Genomic DNA, 19,507 nt, shown 5'->3' on the forward strand with positions numbered 1-19,507 from the left:
TCTCCCTAACTAAACTCCACACCAAAATTAATTCCAGATGGGGAGCTATTTCAGCAACGTCAACAAAAAAATAAAAGCATAGGATGCGTAGAAGAAAATATTGAAGGGGGGCCTGGGTGACTCTGTCGGTTAAGAGTCTGCCTTCAGCTCAGGTCATGGGATCAAGTCCCACATCATTGGGCTCCCTGATCAGCGGGGAGCCTGCTTCTCCCTCTGCCGCTTCCCCTGTTTGTGCACTCTCACTCTCTCTCTCAAATAAATAAATAAAATCTTAAAAAAAAAAAAGAAAGAAAAAACAAAATATTGAAGAATTTTATTTTATAGTCTCAGACCACAGAAAGTCTTTGTAAACATAATACAAAACTGAAAAGTTATTTTTTTTAAGTCTTATTTAAGAAAAAAAAAAAAAACTGTTCATGAGGAAGGAACCACGCCCAAGCTGTGACTGTCCCTAGGACCCTCCATCAGAGGTAGCAGTACAACAAAGTCCAAATCTTCCAGCTCCTGCTCCCAGAGCACGTCACTATAGCAAGCTTAAAACTGAAGTGCTGATTAAAGAGTTCTTTCAAAACATGCACAGAATTTATAAACTCAGAACACGAATTCAGGGGCGCCTGGGTGGCACAGTGGTTAAGCATCTGCCTTCGGCTCAGGGCGTGATCCCGGAGTCCTGGGATCGAGCCCCACATCAGGCTCCTCTGCTATGAGCCTGCTTCTTCCTCTCCTACTCCCCCTGCTTGTGTTCCCTCTCTCGCTGGCTGTCTCTATCTCTGCCAAATAAACAAATAAAATCTTTAAAAAAAAAAAAGAACATGAATTCAGTTCAAGTTACATAAAAATTCAGGTTTATTCAAGGTGTCAGCAGGGCTGCCATCGCCTAGCTGCCCTTTCTGCGACGCAAGCTACAAGCGGACGCTACTGCACGTGGTTCTTCCTAAGACAGCTGTGGCTTCCACAAGCGGAGGTGGTGGGAGAGGAGAAACAACGGTGAAGGGGAGAACAGTTTCTCATAAGACAACAATTTTTAAATACTAGGAATATATACGTTAAGTAACCAAGGTACAAATAGTTTATGACATGGATGAAAGGCCATGAAATCTGAAAGCATATGTACGTACAGCGACATACACGTGTTTACGTGGCACCGGAAAAACCAGGCTGGGCACACTTCAAGACGGCATCGACTTTAGGATGCTTCATGAGTGTAACAGCCGTGGAAACGGCGGAAGACAGAGCTGATCTGCTTCCTGATTATCCCAGTTTCCATAGAGAATGGTTGAACAGACCATTTCATTCATTATTCACTGATTTGCACTACAGACCTCCTTGTGGGCCAACAAAATAATTTGTGAGAAAATTATAGCCATAGCTTTCCTGAATTGTTGTGAGGTACTTTTTAGAAATGATCATCCATAAAAGGAAGTATTCCATCTACGATGACAGGGTTGAAGTATTTAACTTGGTATCACTGACAATAAAGAAGACTAATATGCACAGATTTATAAAAATCTAGAAACACCCTCTATATCATTAATGGCTTTACTATGTTTGTTTAATCTTTGCTTCCTCACTGTGGTCTCAACACAACCAGTGCTGGAATAGTTATTAAACTTCATGCGTTGGAATATAAACAAAAATGTGATTAAATGGCAATACAGGTCAACCACTCTTCACACCCAAATGTCCTTTGTAGGTTTTAAATATTAATACCAACTTGGATTATTTCTCAAGAACAAATTTTCACTGTACAAAATGGTTCCCAAACTTCCACAAAAACGTGTAAGTTCTCAGTTGAAGGTCTTAACTTCTGAGCTCCACCCCTCTTGAAATAGATCAATTCATTACATAAATCTTCTGATACAAAAGCTTTGAACAAAGAGATGAGGATCGAAGGAACAGAGAATAAGAAACCCATAAGAGGTCCGAGAGTTAACAGAAAAACCCAATTCAAGCACTGGTCACTGCAACATCAGTATCAACAAATGTAAAAGGTTTGAGTCTAGCATTTAGGAGTTTAGAAGGAAGCTGCCCTAGCACATTTGGTTCTAGGGCTGATTGCACTGTATTCGGTTCCTAGAGCTGCCATTTCATCCCCTATAAACATATAATATATTAATATGTTTATAACCTACTTTTAAATGGATAGCAATGACTTAACTACTTTCAATAATAACTGTCCTTCCACTTAAAAAGCATACATTTATTACCTGCTGAATTCCCACTGCATAGGTTTTCAAAAAGAATTCAGAAAATTCGAAGTATTCTTTTGTGACATTTCCTGGGCTTCCATATCTTAAAATACAAAGAGAAAATGTTTAAATACTACAAATTTTTAAAACAAAGCATGCTCACTAGTTTCAATACAGTCCCTTGTTGAAAGATCTATTCTATCTGGGCAGAAAACTAACACTTTCCTCTTTTCCACAAGCCCCAAGATGAAATCAGGATGAGTTTGTACTTAGATTCTGGGCCATACTTAAAATTTCAGACAGAAGCTTCCACCTACTTAAGCAAGAGTTTCTAAAGGGCACATAGTACAAATAAAAATGTTATTATCTGACCTTTTTTAAATAAATGTTTCTACAATTAAATTTGACTAACTTTCCTATGGAGCTGAAGAGCCATGCACCTTCTTGTATGATTCCTACATATTTCCAAGGAGCTACACAATGTCATGTCTCCATTCTTTTTTCACAGAAGACAGAAGGATCCAGAGAAGACTGTCCACATCATTATGATCTCAAAGCCAACAACCACAGTTAAGCCTACCTTAAAACACAGGGTGACTGTTTTTTCTTGCCCACTATGGCTTTTAAAGCCACAAATAATGATCTACTGTGGAGCATTAAGGGGCCTATCCAGCACTGGATATAATACTGAGGTATTGAGCATAAGATCGTAAATCTAATAAACAGAATTACCGTTCGAAGAGACGAGCTACGATATGCAGTGCCCATTTCTTACACTTCCACCAGACTAATTCCGGTCTATCATCCTCATCAATCTGCAGAGTCTCCTAAGAGGACAGAAACACCCAGATTAAATTTCTGAATAAAAGGGTTCATGCGAAAAGCAAAAGCAGAATAAATCTTGTTACAGATTAAATAATATTAAATGTGAGTTTAGATTGCAAATGCAAATTCTTACTTACGGATTGCTAGGTAGGAATTAAATAAGCAAAGTAAATTTCAACTAACTAATGCTGTTGTTCACATTTATCTCCTATCTTCAAAAGGCCTAAATAAGTGGAAAACAAAATACAAGACACCATGTCCCTTGAGGAAACTCTGAGATGACAGAAAGGTTTTACATCTTGATCCGGGTAATAGTAACACAGGTGTGTGTTTGTCAAAATTCACCGATCTGTTCCCTAAGTTCTGTGTATTTTGTATATAAAGTAAACCTCAGGATAATTTGTCCCAAGATACAGATAAAAGAAAGAATACTGCACATTTGAAGACAAGCTTAAATTTAAAACTATGTAATTTAATGTAGTTATTCTGAATAGTTAGAGTTAATTTGATAAGTGACATATAGCATCATTGTTATTACAGATAAAAACGAGACACCATCTTTCACCTATCAAACTGGCAAACTTAGAATTTAATGTAACAGTCTCAGTCCCTATTTATTAAAGCATAAGCCAGAGCAATGTTTCTAGAGAGCACTTTACAAGATCCGTCAAAGCCCTAAACACTTCTAGGAGTTTATCCAAAGAAAATAATCATGTATGTGCATAAAGATTTAACTACATCCTTACAGTTACAACACCAACACCCTAAAGCCACCCAAATGTCCAGCAAATGAAACACTCCACAAAAATGACAGCATAAAAAATATTTGTATGAGATTTTAAGTGAAAATTTCAAAACCGGATCTACATATGCCATTTTTATAAATAAAATGTGGCTGTATATAGACCCAGAGGGAAAAAAAGGACAAAAGAATAAATACCAAGTTTTAAAAATGGTTTTTATCATCTTTAGTAGAATTAAATATAATTATTTTATCATTTTTGCTTATCTGAACTTTATAAAAATTAGTATGTATTACTATTTTTATTACAATATTAATTTTTTTCAAAAAGCAAGCCGGGATAATAAATCGGTCTACCACAAATATCCCAAACCTAATAAACAATTTTTCTCAACAAGAAGCCCTTTCTTACAGGAGGAACCGTCCTGTCAATAATAGTTCGAAAGATCTCCATCCACGCCGTCATGGTTTGGTTATTCACCAGTTGAAGAGGCAATGCATACTGAAAACAGAAGAACACCACCATCAAACAGTAATTCCTCCCCTCCAAAAGAGCCAGCAATTTCATCTATAGTCAAAGGCTGAAATATACGAAATGGCTAACATTTGATGATGAAAACAGTAATCTCATATGGTTTAACCTAAAATTTAACTTAAAATAGGTCTGTAAACATATGCAAATAAATTAAAATTTTGAAAATCTAGGAATATGCATGCCATGAAGTATTTCTCTAGGCTACTTGTTTAAATAAAAAAAAAAAAAACTAATACAGTAAAGTTTCATTTATTCAGCATGAGATTCTAGAAAAGTGACTTTTACCATTTACCCCTTTGTGTCAAGCTTTTCATTTTAACCACTTTTTTCCCAGCTTTATTGAGATACCATTGACATATAACATTGTGTGAGTGTAAAATATACAATGTGATAATCTGATCCACACACACACGCACACACACATATATATAGTGAAATGATTACTAAAATAAGGTCAACACCTCCTATAATTACCTTTTGTAGTGAGAACTCATTTTAACCATTTTAATGAAAATCTTTACCTCATAAAGGTTACTTTCTCTACACGGCAGCATCACATCACGACTAGCGCACTACTGTGGGTCTCCCTGCTACACTGTGAGTTACACTCCCGTAAGACACAAGGCCTCTGCTCCATAAAGTTCAAAACCTGCTACATGCTAAGGACATAACAACAAGTAAGAGGCACAGTCTCTGTCCTCACAAAGCTTACACACTAGTTGGGGAAAACACACATACGAACAAGGAATTATAATATCGTAAGATACAATACAGACAAGAACGGTACAATATTGTTAAAGACACACACAAGAGGATTGCCTCATCCAGGCTGGTAGTATCAAGGACATCTTTCTAGAAGTGACGCACAAGCTGAGACCTGGAGAAAGAGCACGAATTGGCCAGCCATAAAGGACAAGAGTGTTCCAGACAGAATTTCAGAGGCTCAGAATGAGAGAAGGCGTGACCTGTTCATGAAGCTGAAAGAATTCCTGTATGGCCAGAGTGTGAAGTACGAAGGTAAGAATGGTAAAAGATAAGGTGGAGAGATGAAGGGTTTTAGAGACTATGTTAAGAAGTTCCCAGTTTAAGTGCAATGGGGAGTTGTTTGGGCTTGAGACAGGGAGCAGAGGAGGAACAGATTCCAGGTTAGTGGGTGAGGGACGAGGAGTTCACTTCTGGACAAACTGAATTCTGAAGTATGTATGGAATATCCATGTGTCTTGTACACAGTAAACATTTAATAAATGCTACTTACACAAAGTCATTTTAATTGTATCATACTTTTTAAAACAAACTTTTCTGCCTCTTCCTAAATTACCAGACATTAACTTTTTACTTACATTATTATTGTATCGTGCCTCTTGAAGCTGCCTAAATTTTTGCTTCCAGGATTCCCAGAGGGAGCATATTACTTTGGTAGCATATAATAGATCACAAAAACGATTAAAAATGTTGAGGTTCTGCACTGGTTTTTAGGTTTGTAGCAGCATATGTTGAGAGAAAACATTTTAGGTTTTGCCCTCTTAGGAAATCAAACAGAGGTGGAGGCGTTAGGAAAATTATTTCATGAGCCTGTCTTACTTCCTGAATCCTACTATGCTTCTCCCGATGGGAAAGGGATTATCTAGCCTCTGTATAAATGGGATATTACTATATCTAATAGCAAAACATCTCACTGAATAAAAAATGTTTGCCTCTGAGTAAAGTGATTGTCCCCAGGAAAATTTCTGAACAGTGCTTTAATAAAAAGCCAAAGGCACCATGTATCTTCCTTCCCTATTACTTTTAAAAAAGGGTAGGGGGCAGGGGGGTGGAATATAGTTTCCTAGTACTCTAGTTTCTTCTCTCCTCAGATTTACTTCCTCCCCCCTTCTTTCTCCCTGCTAAACTGAAAAAAAAAAATTACCTCAGACCATTCTCTATTAAAAGTTTAAAAGATCAGGGGCGCTGGGTGGTACAGTCAGTTGAGCGTCCTACTCTTGGTTTCCAACTCAGGTCTTGATCTCAGGATCCTGAGATCAAGCCTCCCATTGGACTCCATGCTGAGGGCAGAGTCTGTTGCCTCCCCCTCCTGCCCCTTCCCCCCACGCTTTCTCTCTCTCCCTCTCTAAAATAAATAAATCTTTTTTAAAAAAAGTTTAAAAGAGGAGTCTAAAAATATAAATCTTTATTGAAGCGAAATATTCTGAAACACTACAAAAGTACTTAAAGTGACACGAAGCCAAGAATAAAACCAACCGTCTTGGCTCCCGAGCTCTCTAGCTTGACAACACGACCCTCTTATGTGACTGATCTAATAAAAAAGCATGTAACAGAGGTCTGACTCATTCATCATCAAACACTTTATAGACTGACAACAATTATTCTTCCTCCACCCACATCTAAATAATTTATCCAATCTTTCAAGGATTAAATTTTAAATATTTTTATACTTAAAATATTCCATCTCTGTCCTCTGCTAATTATTTTTTAGACTCTCATATTAATATTCTTGATAGCTTTCAGATAAGAAAAGGAAATATTTTAAATGAAGGAAAGTGAGGTACTAAACCTTCTTTGTTAGCTCTAAATTGGGTCAAATTACAAAGAAACTGTCATCAGTATGATTTCCCAGTAGAAGAGGGACCCTCTTCTTTTCCTTCCTCTTCTCCTTTATAATCCTAACTTAGCAACAGGCAGAATGCTACTGACAGATAAGTCAAGCAATCTGAGGCAGTTAATTACTCCGGTTCTTCCTCACCCAGCACTTCAGACACTGGAGTGAAAGGCACCATCAGTGAATCTCAGCTCTGCCACGAAGATCAATTTGGACAATTAAGGTAATCTCTGTGAGCTTGTTCTCCCATAGGATTTTTTTAAAGAAATACATGTGAGAATATATAATAACTCTTAACAATAACTTACACTTATTAAGCACTTTCCATATGTCAAAAATACAAGGTCCCATATTTATCTTCTGCAACAGAAACTTACCTGAACAAGTGCATAGAAGATTTTCAGAATCTGCTTTTGTAGTAAAACAGAATAATGCGAGGAATCAGGAAGGAGCTGCATGATTTGTTGCTGAATACGAGGCAGAAATATTTGCATTGCTGCTATAAGAGGCTCTCTTTCCTCTGCTTTCTTATATCTACATGAGCAAAGAAGAGAAAAAAATAATTTCTCCCCCTACAAAAGAGCTATAAATAATGAATGAAAACATTTTTTTTTAACTAGATAAAGCTAACAAAACAAAAGCATTCCAAACAATGGCTTACGTTTTTTGTTTGGATTGTCAGAATAAACTTGGAAGAAACTCTGAAAGAGCACATCTCTCTTTTAGGCAGAGAAACCCAAAAAGGGTTAAATTGATTTCAAAGAATTCTAGACTATTTTGCAAATTTCCTAAGTGATTTTTTCCACTACTTAATTTTCATCATACCACAATTCTTCCTATAAAATACAAGTTGATATGCTTGTTTAAATAGACATTCCTATCATATAACAAATAATGTAGGGGGAAAACTTTCTTCTTATCATATGCTAAATTGAAATGTTAAAAATAGTTTGCAAACTTAGGTGCTGTTAGGTTACTTCAATTTCTCCAGATCTCAAATATCTTCTAAAAACTCTACAGAGTCTGAACTAACTAGTTTTTTAAAAGAAAACTACGGGACTCTAAATGCGTAAGGAGCAACCCTCCTGGAAACCAGAAAGCAGTGCTGTTAAATGTGACACTCACTAGTCTCTTACCTCCCCAGCAACTTTTATGGAAAAGAACATCACTAGCAAGGAAACTTTAACATTTTCTATCTTGCATCCAAAAAGTTACATGTTTGGTTTACTTAATAATGTGCTCACTTGAAGAACTCAAATATTAGGGTACTTCTGTATGAGTTTCCAAGGAAAGCTGTTAATAAATGGGCCTCTGAAACTGGCCAATAAATTCAAGACACTCTGCATATCTTATCACTGCCTTAGAGATTAGCAATGTACTTTAGCAGATTAAAGGTTCTCTGAATAACTATAGTAAATAAACAGGTTTGTGCTTAACCCAACATTTCCCAAACTAACCTGATTCTGCAGAACACCCATACAGCACACCTCTCTATGCAATTTAATTCTTTCTAAGTAACACAAGGCTGGTGTCGTCAGCCAATAGAAATCAACTTACTCATATGTCTTCACCAGTTGATACAGACATAATAAACTGCCAAGCCAGCTTCCACTGCTCTGTGATTGCAAGTAATAGTCTATCTTGTCGACTACCGCTGGCCAGTGACCAGGGAAATCGTATTTAATGATGGCACGGAGACACATTGTTAACTGGACTCTATAAGGTGGGGGGAAAAAAGTCCAAAATCTAAGTAGTTATAAATATCAGGTTTCAAACACCTCTAATGTCTTACACAAAGCACTCTAACCCCTATTTACCTATATCACATAGTTACATATCTCGGGCAGGGAAAAAGAACAGTCCTACAAAGAAAAACCTCCTCAGCAGCTCCACTTCCTGAAAATAAACGGAATGGGGAATTTCCTACAATGAACGAAAACTTTCAAATGGGATTATCCTAAATACAGCTTTAGGGGAAAAAATTTAAAAATAAAAATTCATTTAAAAATTTCCAAAAAAAAAAAAAGAAAAAAGAAAGAATGACTCCACCACAGCTCTGCAAAATTTCCCAGCTTGTTAAACCTTTTGTATTTTAGTTACTGTATCCTAAGGGGGAAACAAAACAAAAGTATTGTGTCATTACAACCGGAAAACTTAGCCTAAAAATAGTCAAAGTAGGTAAAACGGAGGCTGCCATAACAGTGGCAAGCATTTGTGTGAGCCTGAACCATCTATTATCAGTTAATAGCCCACACGGTATGCTGCTCCTATCAAAGCTTCCTAAGACGGTAATTTTGTCCTTCAGAATAAGAAACCATATTAGCTGGAAATTCTTGAAGAAGAAAGCTGTTATTCGCAAAGAAATGAAGACAAAAACAAAAAGAAAGACCTAAAACAGAGAGACTGCTCTTTAATAAAACCACAAAGTTTATAAAAGATGTGATCTCATAACGTTTATGTCAGTAACCACTTCCTCAATGGGTTCCCTACTATAATTGGGATTGGAAAAAAAAAAAAAGAGGAAAAAATTTCTCTTCAACAAACTATCAATATGTCCTTATATGGTCATTTGCAAATGGTCAGAAAATGAACCTGACTAAATTAGGATTCCATAATGCCAAAAAAAAAAAAAATTGTGTGTTCAGTTGGCTAATAATTCAATTGCTGAAATGAAACACACAAAATAATGCCTTCTCTTTATGTTACCAAATCCATTTGAAAAATTTCCTTTGCCATACTTTTAAATAAACTTTGAGAATAGTTCTTCAAGAGTGATTACAATTAAGCCTTCAAGACATACAAGAAGCAACTGTCTCATGATAAAGATAAAGGTCTTCTCTTGTGCCCCAGCAGTTGTGCCTAAACAGTAAATATGTCATATTTGTGTGCAATACAACTGAAACTTCTCATTTTCTCAAATTTCATCTTCAGGAGTCCTCCTAGTCCCTTCTTATTCCAAGCAAGCAAAAAATGGCTATGAGCAGCCGTCCTTTCAGACGTTACCATGCAGAAGCAACGCAAGATTCAGAGGGACTTTAAGTGTAAAGATTTTGACAAGACACGGACACACGATGCGACCGTAGGGGAGCCATTGCCAGGTTGGCATGCGGGCACCCACTGAGAATAATGGGTCTTTTCTCCTCTTAACTAACAAAGGAACTACACGAAGAGGAGGTCAATGTTTGCTCTCCTTCCTCGCTGTTCCCCTCACACTTTCTTCCCTATTCCTACTGCTTATGACATAATGTACATTAGACACTCAGGGACAAAGTGTTATCTCATCTCTTGACATTAAACAATTTCATTCCCCTACCTCAGTTTCACCTCTTTCCCTCCTCCATTTTCAACAGAAATCTAATTACGAGCTCACATGGAAAAGAATTTGTGTTTCTTATTTTAAAACTGCAAACTGTTAATGACTCTGCAGCACTTCTGTGCAAGAGGGGAAGCCGCTAGCATTACGTGCACACTTTGACCAAAATTAGACGACAAATTTGGTTCCTCAGTTATAGTAGCCACATTTCAGGTACTCAACAGCCACGTATGTCACGTGTCTAAATATTGGACAGGGTGGATACAGATCTCCATCATCACAGAAAGGTCTACTGGACAGGGCTGCTCTCTAGCATCTAACCTGAATTTTAAAAACCGGAGGCAGTCTTCCAGCTTATACCTACTCCACCCTGTCTTCTCCAAAGAAAAAGATACTCAGTTCATTAAAAAAAAAAATGAATGAAAAGATAGGTAAAGTATAAAGAAAAGTGGTAGGTAAAACTCCCAGGAGTCCATTTCCCTGTACGGGGGAGGGTTGGGGACGGAGCAGATGGTAAAAAGTAAAGAGATCATAACTAAGAACATAGGTTATTTAAATAGCAGGGATTTACATGATTTTAGTTAAATTTTTTAGCCTTAACTCTTTTTTGGCAACTTAGGGCAACTAAATCTTTTCCAAAATGATCTGAGGTAAAGAATTACAGTTGCAAAGACAAGTAAAACAATATTTTTTGAGTGCCCACCTTCATTACTTTTCCTCTTCAGAAATACAAACTTGAGGCTGATGATTAAATCCAACCTCTCCCATCCAAACATTCTGTGCTTCCTACTATTCATATATAGCATAATGTACCTCACTAAATCTGGAGACCGAATTATTCCTTCCACAATGTTATCACGTATTTGCTGGCGATCATTTTCATGAATGTTGAATGGAAATACTGCTTCTCCTGGTGGAGGTTCTCGGTCAGGCCAGTACTGTGTCACCATGTTCTTCAAGTAAATGGCAGCTAAGGTAGAGGGGGAAAAAATGCTAATGTAGCAGTATTGAAAAGATGGCTGTAACTCAGCTTTACAGAGCAGGAAAGGCTAAGCCCTTCACTGCTAAACATGACACTCCACAAAAATGGAAAAATCTTACAATTATAAATTGCCAAATGGGGAACGGAAAATGTACAAGAATTTAAAGTTTCTCTTGAGCTAGTAAAGCAAATCTAAGCAGAAAACATTTCATTAAATCAAGCTTCAGAGCTTACAGGACAGAAAAATGATTTAGGAATCAAGTATATATCCTCAGACTAAACATAAGGTAGTCTAAATGAAACTCTACTATCTGTATTTTGATAGCATAAAGACCATACTGCCCCTGATGCCTAAAGCTGAGTCCACAACAGGTGACATCCCACCGTCCTTCATGTACACGGCTTTTCTTGTTTATCTTCTTTCACTGGCCACTATCCTGCACCACCATAGTTGAAATAGCACTAATTTCTGTCCTACCCTTCTGAAATATTTACCACTTGTAAATAAAAGAATAGGGAAAAAGACATCAACCTTCAAATATCCTTGTAACATCTCAGGAAATTTCTTATCTGCTTATTTCTATCAAAATACAAAATAATTTTGTTCCTATTCTGTTTAACCGTCTTCAATAGTTAGAAAAGGCTTCTGAAAGAAACAAGCTGACATACTTCAGATAGGGTTTTGATAGGCAATGTGAAACTTTCTAACTATCCCAAATGAACACTGAATGTAAATAAATGCTTATTTATAACACCAGATACATTCATATACATAATATATAAGAATGAAGAGATAGGATCTGCAAAGCATTTTAACTTTCTTCCCTTGAGTTTCTCCTCTCCCTTCTTCCCCCACCTCACCTTCAACCCAATTTTACATAAAACTAAACTGGTTCACAGAAGCATTACATGACACAGAATAAACCAACATGTTCTACACTGGCTATAATACAACTGAAATGTAATGAAATTATGAACTTGACAAACAGCAAGATAGAGACATGGTAAAATTGTGGACTTATTTATAATACAGTCATTAAATACCATTAATTTTACCACTAAAAAATATTTTTTTATTGGGCACCATACAAGATGGCCTGCATGAAAGGCACACTAGTTTGTGTATGTTAAAATAAATCCTCAGGGCTCCTGGGTGGCTCAGTCAGTTGAGCGTCTGCCTTCGGCTCAGGCCAAGGTCTCAGGGTCCTGGGATTGAGCCCCATGTGAGCCTCCCAGCTGGGCAGGGAGCCTGCTTTTTTCTCTGCCTCTACACACCCCCAACTTGTGCACGCTCTCCCTCTCTCTCTCAAATAAGTAAAATCTTTTTTTAAAAAAAGTTCTTAAAAAAACAGAATAAAGTAAAATAAATCCTCAATTAGAGGCACCTGGGTGGCTTAGTTGGTTAAGCATCTGACTCTTGATTTCAGCTCAGGTCATGATCTCAGGGTCCTGAGACTGAGCCCCCCATTGAGCTCCATGCTCAGTGAAGAGTCTGCTTGTCCCTCTCCCTCCCCACTTTGTGCTCACACACACATGCTCTCTCTCTCAGATAAATAAAATCTTTTTTAAAAATTAAATAAATCCTCAATTAGTTAAGATAAAATTGAATTTACATTAAGTTAATAGGAGAGTATTAATTTCTCTTATGGATAATCATGGATTGCTAAGAATAATGAAGAAAAAGTACCAAAGATAATTTGAACTATCAATAATCTAAAAACCTCCCTTTAATCATTTAATTACAGTGATCTATCTAACCATTTGCCAGAGCTAACAAAACACAAATATCGTCTTAATCCAGTCATATGGAAATTATTAAACTTTTTCTGCAAAATCCACCATTCCAAGCATCTTAAGTTTAAATTTTACCTTCTAAAGCATACACACAGTTCTCTCCTTCTCAAGCACAACAAATCATCACTTAAGCCCTATGCTCTGGATCCAGACTCACAACTACACAGGTCAGTCGATCCCATAACCTCAACGGGAAAAGGATGCCAGTGAGAACTCACTGAAGCACAATGCTGTGCTTTCTGAGTTGATGTTTCTAAGCTTTTCCATTTTTCATTGTAATTTGGTAGACCCTCTCTCTCTTATTGGTTTAATCCGTTAAAGGCTAAGAAACTGAATAGTGTATGTAAATTATATCCAAAACAAGATTATACAGATTCTGAGTAAGAGCCAAGGAGCTTCCTACATATAAGACACATGAGCTTTAATGAAAGAGTTTCTTGTAATGCTTCTGGACTGATCAGAGGCATCTTTCCAGTTTTTTCTAGGGTCTATATTCTAGAACAAGGTTAACCTTAAAGAATTTGTGAATAATTTGGCTATAAAGCTGAATTTTTACATCCCTCCCTACCCATCTTTTAAAAATATATACAAAAAGTCAGAACAAAAATCAAGCAACTTGCACAAAACAGAACCCATGCTATTTTTCAAATGAGGGTCCCCACATCAGTCAACAATAATGACTTCATCAGGTCTAATGTAACACCCAACCCTCAACTACCACTTTTATGTATTTACTTTTTAATCCTTTTTTTAAAAGATTTTATTTTTAAGCAATCTCCACACCGAACGTGGGGCTCAAACTTATAACCCTGAGATCAAGAGTCACATGCTCTATCGACTGGGCCAGCCATGTGCACCTCAACTACCACCTTTAAGTTCAAACTACTTTTCTGCTCATAACAACTCCAAAATGTACTAAAGAAACTACATTTCTGAAACTAGGTTTACATATATTAGAGGGTCTCCCCACAGGCAAGGAGTAAAAAACTAGAAACAAAGTCACCTGAGAGATTCTTAATCATAACTATACTAAATTTAAGATGGGCTCCTTTCTCTGTACATTACATAATAATATTAATAATGTTATTATGGATCTTAATATCTCAAAAGGAAAATAACAGAACATCTAAATTTATTTTGTTTTGCTTGCCAATATCAAAATATTACATTTTTTTTCCTATTTCTTCACAGTAAGGTAATAAGGGACACTCACTAATGAGCTCGATTGATGGTAGCAGGAATATTTTAGGATTGCTAACAAGCCAAGAAATCAAGAATTGAATATTCTGCAGAACTATGTCTTTCCACTAAATATTAGCATAATTTGTTTACAGTTTTATGCAGGCTGACTTTTTTTTAAAAGCAAAGATCACACCATTCTTTTTTAAATGTCAAGATAAAATGATAAATTACCTGTCTGGGTGTCGCCATATGGTTTTTGGGGCATCTTTGTATTTTAATAATACATTAAATAGGACAGAAAATTTATAAGTTTAGGATAGATACAATGTAGAATTTTATACTGTGTATTTCAGATTCAATGATAAAATGGATGCTCTAAGAGAGAAAACTGTTCTATTAAAAAATTAACCACCAAGATAAACTCTGTCCTATAACTAACAGATTTGAAATCTACATAAATTATGAAGAAAAATTGCCTACAAGTGCTATTTACATTTCATATCAAAACTTAGTTATCTAAGTTATTAAGATTCAAAGTTGTATAGAGGATATGAGGAACCTAGCATTATAGCAGGGTTGATACAAAAAGTAAGCAAAAGCAACTTGGTGAGAAGATTCAAAATTCTAAATGTTAATATCGTTAATATCCATTGACCCAGCATCCCCATTTCTTATCATTTATTCTATGAAAATATTCCCACAAGTATCCAGAGATAAATGTCCAAGGATCCTGATTATAGCTTTGCCTCTATCAACAATGATAACAAAAATGGACAGTGAAGGAAATATCCATCAATACCAAATTATTTAAATAAACTATAGTAGTTCTGCACAAAGAAATAATGAACAATTGTTATAAAGAATAAAGTACATGTATATGCATATATACGGATATGGAACAGCCCCCCAAGGGTATATCGTCCAATGGAAGAAAAAAGTTATAAAATACCATGTAGAACCCCTGAAACAAATAACACATTATATGTTAAAAAAAAAAAAAAAAAACCACCATGTAATATAAAAACAGATTTTTGTTACATTTTAAAACCATCTTATCTATAAGAAAAAAGGAATTGGAGAACCTTGCACCAAAGCTGACAGCAGCTATCTGTGGGGATGTAATCAAGGCAATCCAATGAGTTTTTGTAATGTTTATATGTCATGTAAAGAAGACATACTAAATCAATAAACTGCTTTAAGATCTTTAAAAATACTATTTCTACAAAGCTTCACAGGAACTCCACAATGGCCCTTTAAACACTTAGATTATTAAAATAGTTTCCATTCAGCAAAATGTGATTTCAGAACAGCCCTATTTCATAAAACAAAGCTTAAACAACTGAAAGTTACAGTTTCAAAAAAATCTACAAAGAAGTCTTCTTATTAAAGCCTATAAGACTTACCTTATTAAAGTAACAAACAATTGCAACATGTAGGTCTTTCCATCGGTTGTCTTAACAAAGGGATCTTTCAGGAAATCATATATATTGCTACAAGTATTTTCCCAAAGCCAATGATTCCTTACCTTTTTGTTGTTGTTATGTTCAAGGCAAATTAAATACTTTTATCAGCATGTGGAGTACAATCCTATCTGTATAAAACTGTTCTCTCTTTCTACCTGAACCTGCAAAGACTAATGTTCACCTAATGTTAATGACGGCCATTTCTGAGCAATGAATATCGGGTAATTTTTTTTTTTACTTTCATCTTTGTGTTTTTCTGTATTGCCCAAATTATTTATAATGAGTATATATCAAGTGACCTAATTTTTTAAAAAAGAGTTTTTAAATTTCTACTTTTTAAATTAGCATTTGTCATTTTACTCCTTTTGTCTTGAAATTACTATCTTTTCAGGACTCATGACACTCCAAAACTTTCTTGATTTTTTATCTTCTGGGCTCTAATGACCAGCTCATTAAAAAGGCAAAAAGAGGAAGGCCCAACATCATTGAACTACCATAAGGTCCCACAGACATGAAAGTAAATCTCATGTTTAAAACAAAAGTCCTGGGGCGCCTGGGTGGCTCAGTCATTAAGCGCCTGCCTTCGGCTCAGGGCGTGATCCCGGCATTCTGGGATCGAGCCCCACATCAGGCTCCTCCGCTGGAAGCCTGCTTCTTCCTTTCCCACTCCCCCTGCTTGTGTTCCCTCTCTCGCTGGCTGTCTCTCTCTGTCAAATGAATAAACAAAAAATCTTTAAGAAAAAAAAATAAATAAATAAAATAAAATAAAACAAAAGTCCTGTTCCCCAAACATGTGTTTAGGAATATCTGCGCACATATTACCTCCATGGTCCGACTTACGAATGGAGCTCAAATCCACATACGTAAACTCACAGTCTTCATCTATGGACCAAAGGGTGGGCCACCAGGAATCATAAAAAATTACGGAGATTAGGCCATTAAAATTGTGAAAGCCAAGGGGGAAACTGGCAAAGTTACAGAAGCGAGAAATCGGTAGGTAAAAAGGAGAGAAGGAGAGGGAAAGCTAGGAAAGATGTCAGGCTGAGTATCTACCTCCAAGTTGCCAGGGAAAAAGAAAGTGAGTTTTTAAGCCATTTGAAATACTTTATGTGTGCTTCCTGTTTTTTAAAGAAATCACAGATATAAATAATTTTATAAAGGATGAAAAACCTACTCACCTGCCTGGCGTACTGGGAATTCCACATGATCAGAGACTATGATCCGAAGTAAACTGGGGGCAAAATTGATAATCTTGTAGGACTGAAATTACAAAGAAATACTTATAAAACAGGGCAATGTAAATGAATAACTGTTAGCACGGTTACTGAATACATTACTGTCCAAATAAAAGGAAAACTTAAAGTGAGAGAAGTTCTCCAAGGCAAAATTAAGACTACTGAAATACTTCAAATCAAACCTGGAATAAATTGGTCAATAAAGGTTTATGAACGTTTTTATGTTTTTTTAACATAAATTGTCAAAATGCTCTCCAGAAAGTGTGTCGCAATTTACACTCCCAAAAGTAGTATCTGCCCATCTATCCAAGGTCCAGCATTATCATTCCTTCAAAACGGACTCATATTTTAAATTACATTTCTAAGTTAAAATTTATCCTTTCTGTTGGCTATTTGTTTTCTTCTACAAATTCCTCATTCCCTTCATCTTTCTTTGAATACAATATTTGTTTCATCCTTAATAAATCCTAAGAGCTATTTATGAATTTAAAATCTTAACCTTTTATTGGACCTATACATTGCAAGTGTTTCTTCCCAGCTTACTTGTGCTTTAATTTTGCTTATGGTATTTTTGACAAACAGAAACATGGAAAACATGGGCTACAGAAAACAGCAGATTCCACGCAGGAACACAGACACGATCATGTTAATTGTCTGTGCTTGAGCTATGGAGAGGAACCAGCCCAGGGTGGAACAGTGCGCCTCCCGAGACAGTGCTGCGAGTTGTCATCACCAGCTGCCCTCTATGGGTAGAGCATCCTTTATTTTTTTATTTTATTTTTAATATTTTATTTATTTACTTGTCAGAGAGAGAGTGCACAAGCAGGGGGAGTGGCAGGGCAGAGGGAGAAGCAGGCTCCCCGCTGAGCAATGAGCCAGACTGGGGGCTCAATCCCCGGGACCCTGGGATCATGACCTGAGCCACCCAGGTGACCAGTGGAGCATTTTTTAAACACGACACCCAAATGAGCCTGTGCTGAAGTGGCCCTGCCTGGGTCACTCCCCGCCACACACACATGTTCCACTTTGACCTGCTCCTGAGTTTGGACATGCTGACTTTAGAAGTAAAAAAAAAAAATACAGAGCAGCCCATTCCTTCTGCTAATACTCCCTCCAGCTGTCTAGAGCCTGCACCAGGTTACCGTTCTGCTACACTGCCAGAGCGTACACTTGGCCTTGCCTGCAGACATTCCCAGAAAAGACTCATAAACTCTCAGCAAGCTAAAGCCGAGAGCTTCCCTTCCTCCGGGAGTCTGGACCGACAGCAGCATCCTTTTCAACATACCACGAGGTTTATGTATACCACTCAACTGTTTAATTTATCACCTTTCCTCCTCATTTATTCAGAATAGCATTTATGAAGATAAACGTTTGACTAAAAAATTTGGAGAAAATTGGCATCTTTAAAATAATCGATCTTTTCCATCCAGGAACATTTTGCTTTCCAAATCTTTCTATAAAATTTTGAATTATCTTATAATTTTTCTTCCTTTCATCCTGGATAAACCTCAGAATCTTTAATCTATTGTATATAAAGTCAGTTCTCCTTTATTCATAATTGAAACCACCATTTTAATTTTTAAGAAAACAGATTTCTTTTAACAGCAGTTTACAAGAGTCAAAATTAATACAGACTTAGCCCATTCTTCTAACCTTCTGCGTGTACGTTATCATAAAATAACTCATGTTTGTAACATTTGAGATACAGAAAATCCTGTAGTGAATCACACACTAAAACATCCATGGTTTAGTTCTAATCTCTATAGTTTAGATACTTATCTTACTACAAATAAGTACAAAATAACCTATACACTTAGATTAATGGTACCTATTTAAAAGTGGTTATTGTGGAGACTGCTTTCATTTCAACACTGTTGCCTTTGTACACATCTTGGAACTCCTCTTTTTGCAACTGCATGCCACTTCAATGACCTTGTGCAACTTTTTGTCTTCTCCTTTCAGCCTTGATTCAAACTATGTTAATTTAGCCAGCTAAAACATCCAGGGGTAAATTCAGATAAAGTCTCATACTACTTTCCTCACAAATATTTACCCAATTTCTTCTTTCACCTTGGGATTCAAGTTTCTAAGAAAAAAAAAAAAAAAGACATTTGATATTTACTTTTTATCTGTGAAGTTTTTTGAAAATAAAGAGTTTACTTGCATAGCATAATTCTGCATCTGACAAGAACTCATCTTAAAGCAAAGAGCTGCTGTCTCCCACTCTCTGCCTCACTGCTGCCACGACATTAACTTTTCTAGGGCTCCAACATGCCAAACTGAAGGCCTTTATTGGACCTGCTCTTCCCACTCCCAGTTCTTCACCTGGTTCACTCCTTCAAAACATCTAGGTCTATGCTCAATGTCATTCTTCAGAGAATGACCACCCTATTTATAGACCCCAGCACTGTCTCTCCAGGACTTTACTATCTATAGCACTTAGGACCTGCTATTATTTACTTGTCTCTATCCCCCACTAGAATGCAAGCTCTGTGAAAGGAGAGCCTTGTATTAGTGCCTGCATTAGAACTCAATAAATATGTTATTCATATAAGCAAACTCGCTTAAAGGGCAATAAAAATTAGCTGCATGGAAAGGCAGGGATTCCAAAGCTCGGCAATGAAGGTAATTATTTTTATTTCCCTATTGAG

The 19,507-nt window shown here is 36.5% G+C and overlaps 1 protein-coding gene across 1 annotated transcript in view; it reads right to left on the reverse strand.

Moving 5' to 3' along the window:
- The window catches only part of IPO8 (importin 8), a 70,696-nt gene that overhangs the window by 47,991 nt on the left and 3,198 nt on the right, over positions 1–19,507 (reverse strand). The window contains exons 2-8 of the mRNA XM_040642293.1: positions 16,800–16,881; positions 11,014–11,170; positions 8,445–8,603; positions 7,265–7,421; positions 4,169–4,258; positions 2,922–3,016; positions 2,208–2,292 (exon numbers count right to left, since the gene is read on the reverse strand). Of these exons, the coding sequence (XP_040498227.1) occupies positions 2,208–2,292; positions 2,922–3,016; positions 4,169–4,258; positions 7,265–7,421; positions 8,445–8,603; positions 11,014–11,170; positions 16,800–16,881 (825 nt within the window). The remainder of the gene's footprint in view (positions 1–2,207; positions 2,293–2,921; positions 3,017–4,168; positions 4,259–7,264; positions 7,422–8,444; positions 8,604–11,013; positions 11,171–16,799; positions 16,882–19,507) is intronic.

The sequence above is a fragment of the Ursus maritimus genome, unplaced genomic scaffold (assembly GCF_017311325.1).
Source record: "Ursus maritimus isolate PB19 unplaced genomic scaffold, ASM1731132v1 scaffold_26, whole genome shotgun sequence".
Lineage (NCBI taxonomy): Eukaryota > Metazoa > Chordata > Mammalia > Carnivora > Ursidae > Ursus > Ursus maritimus.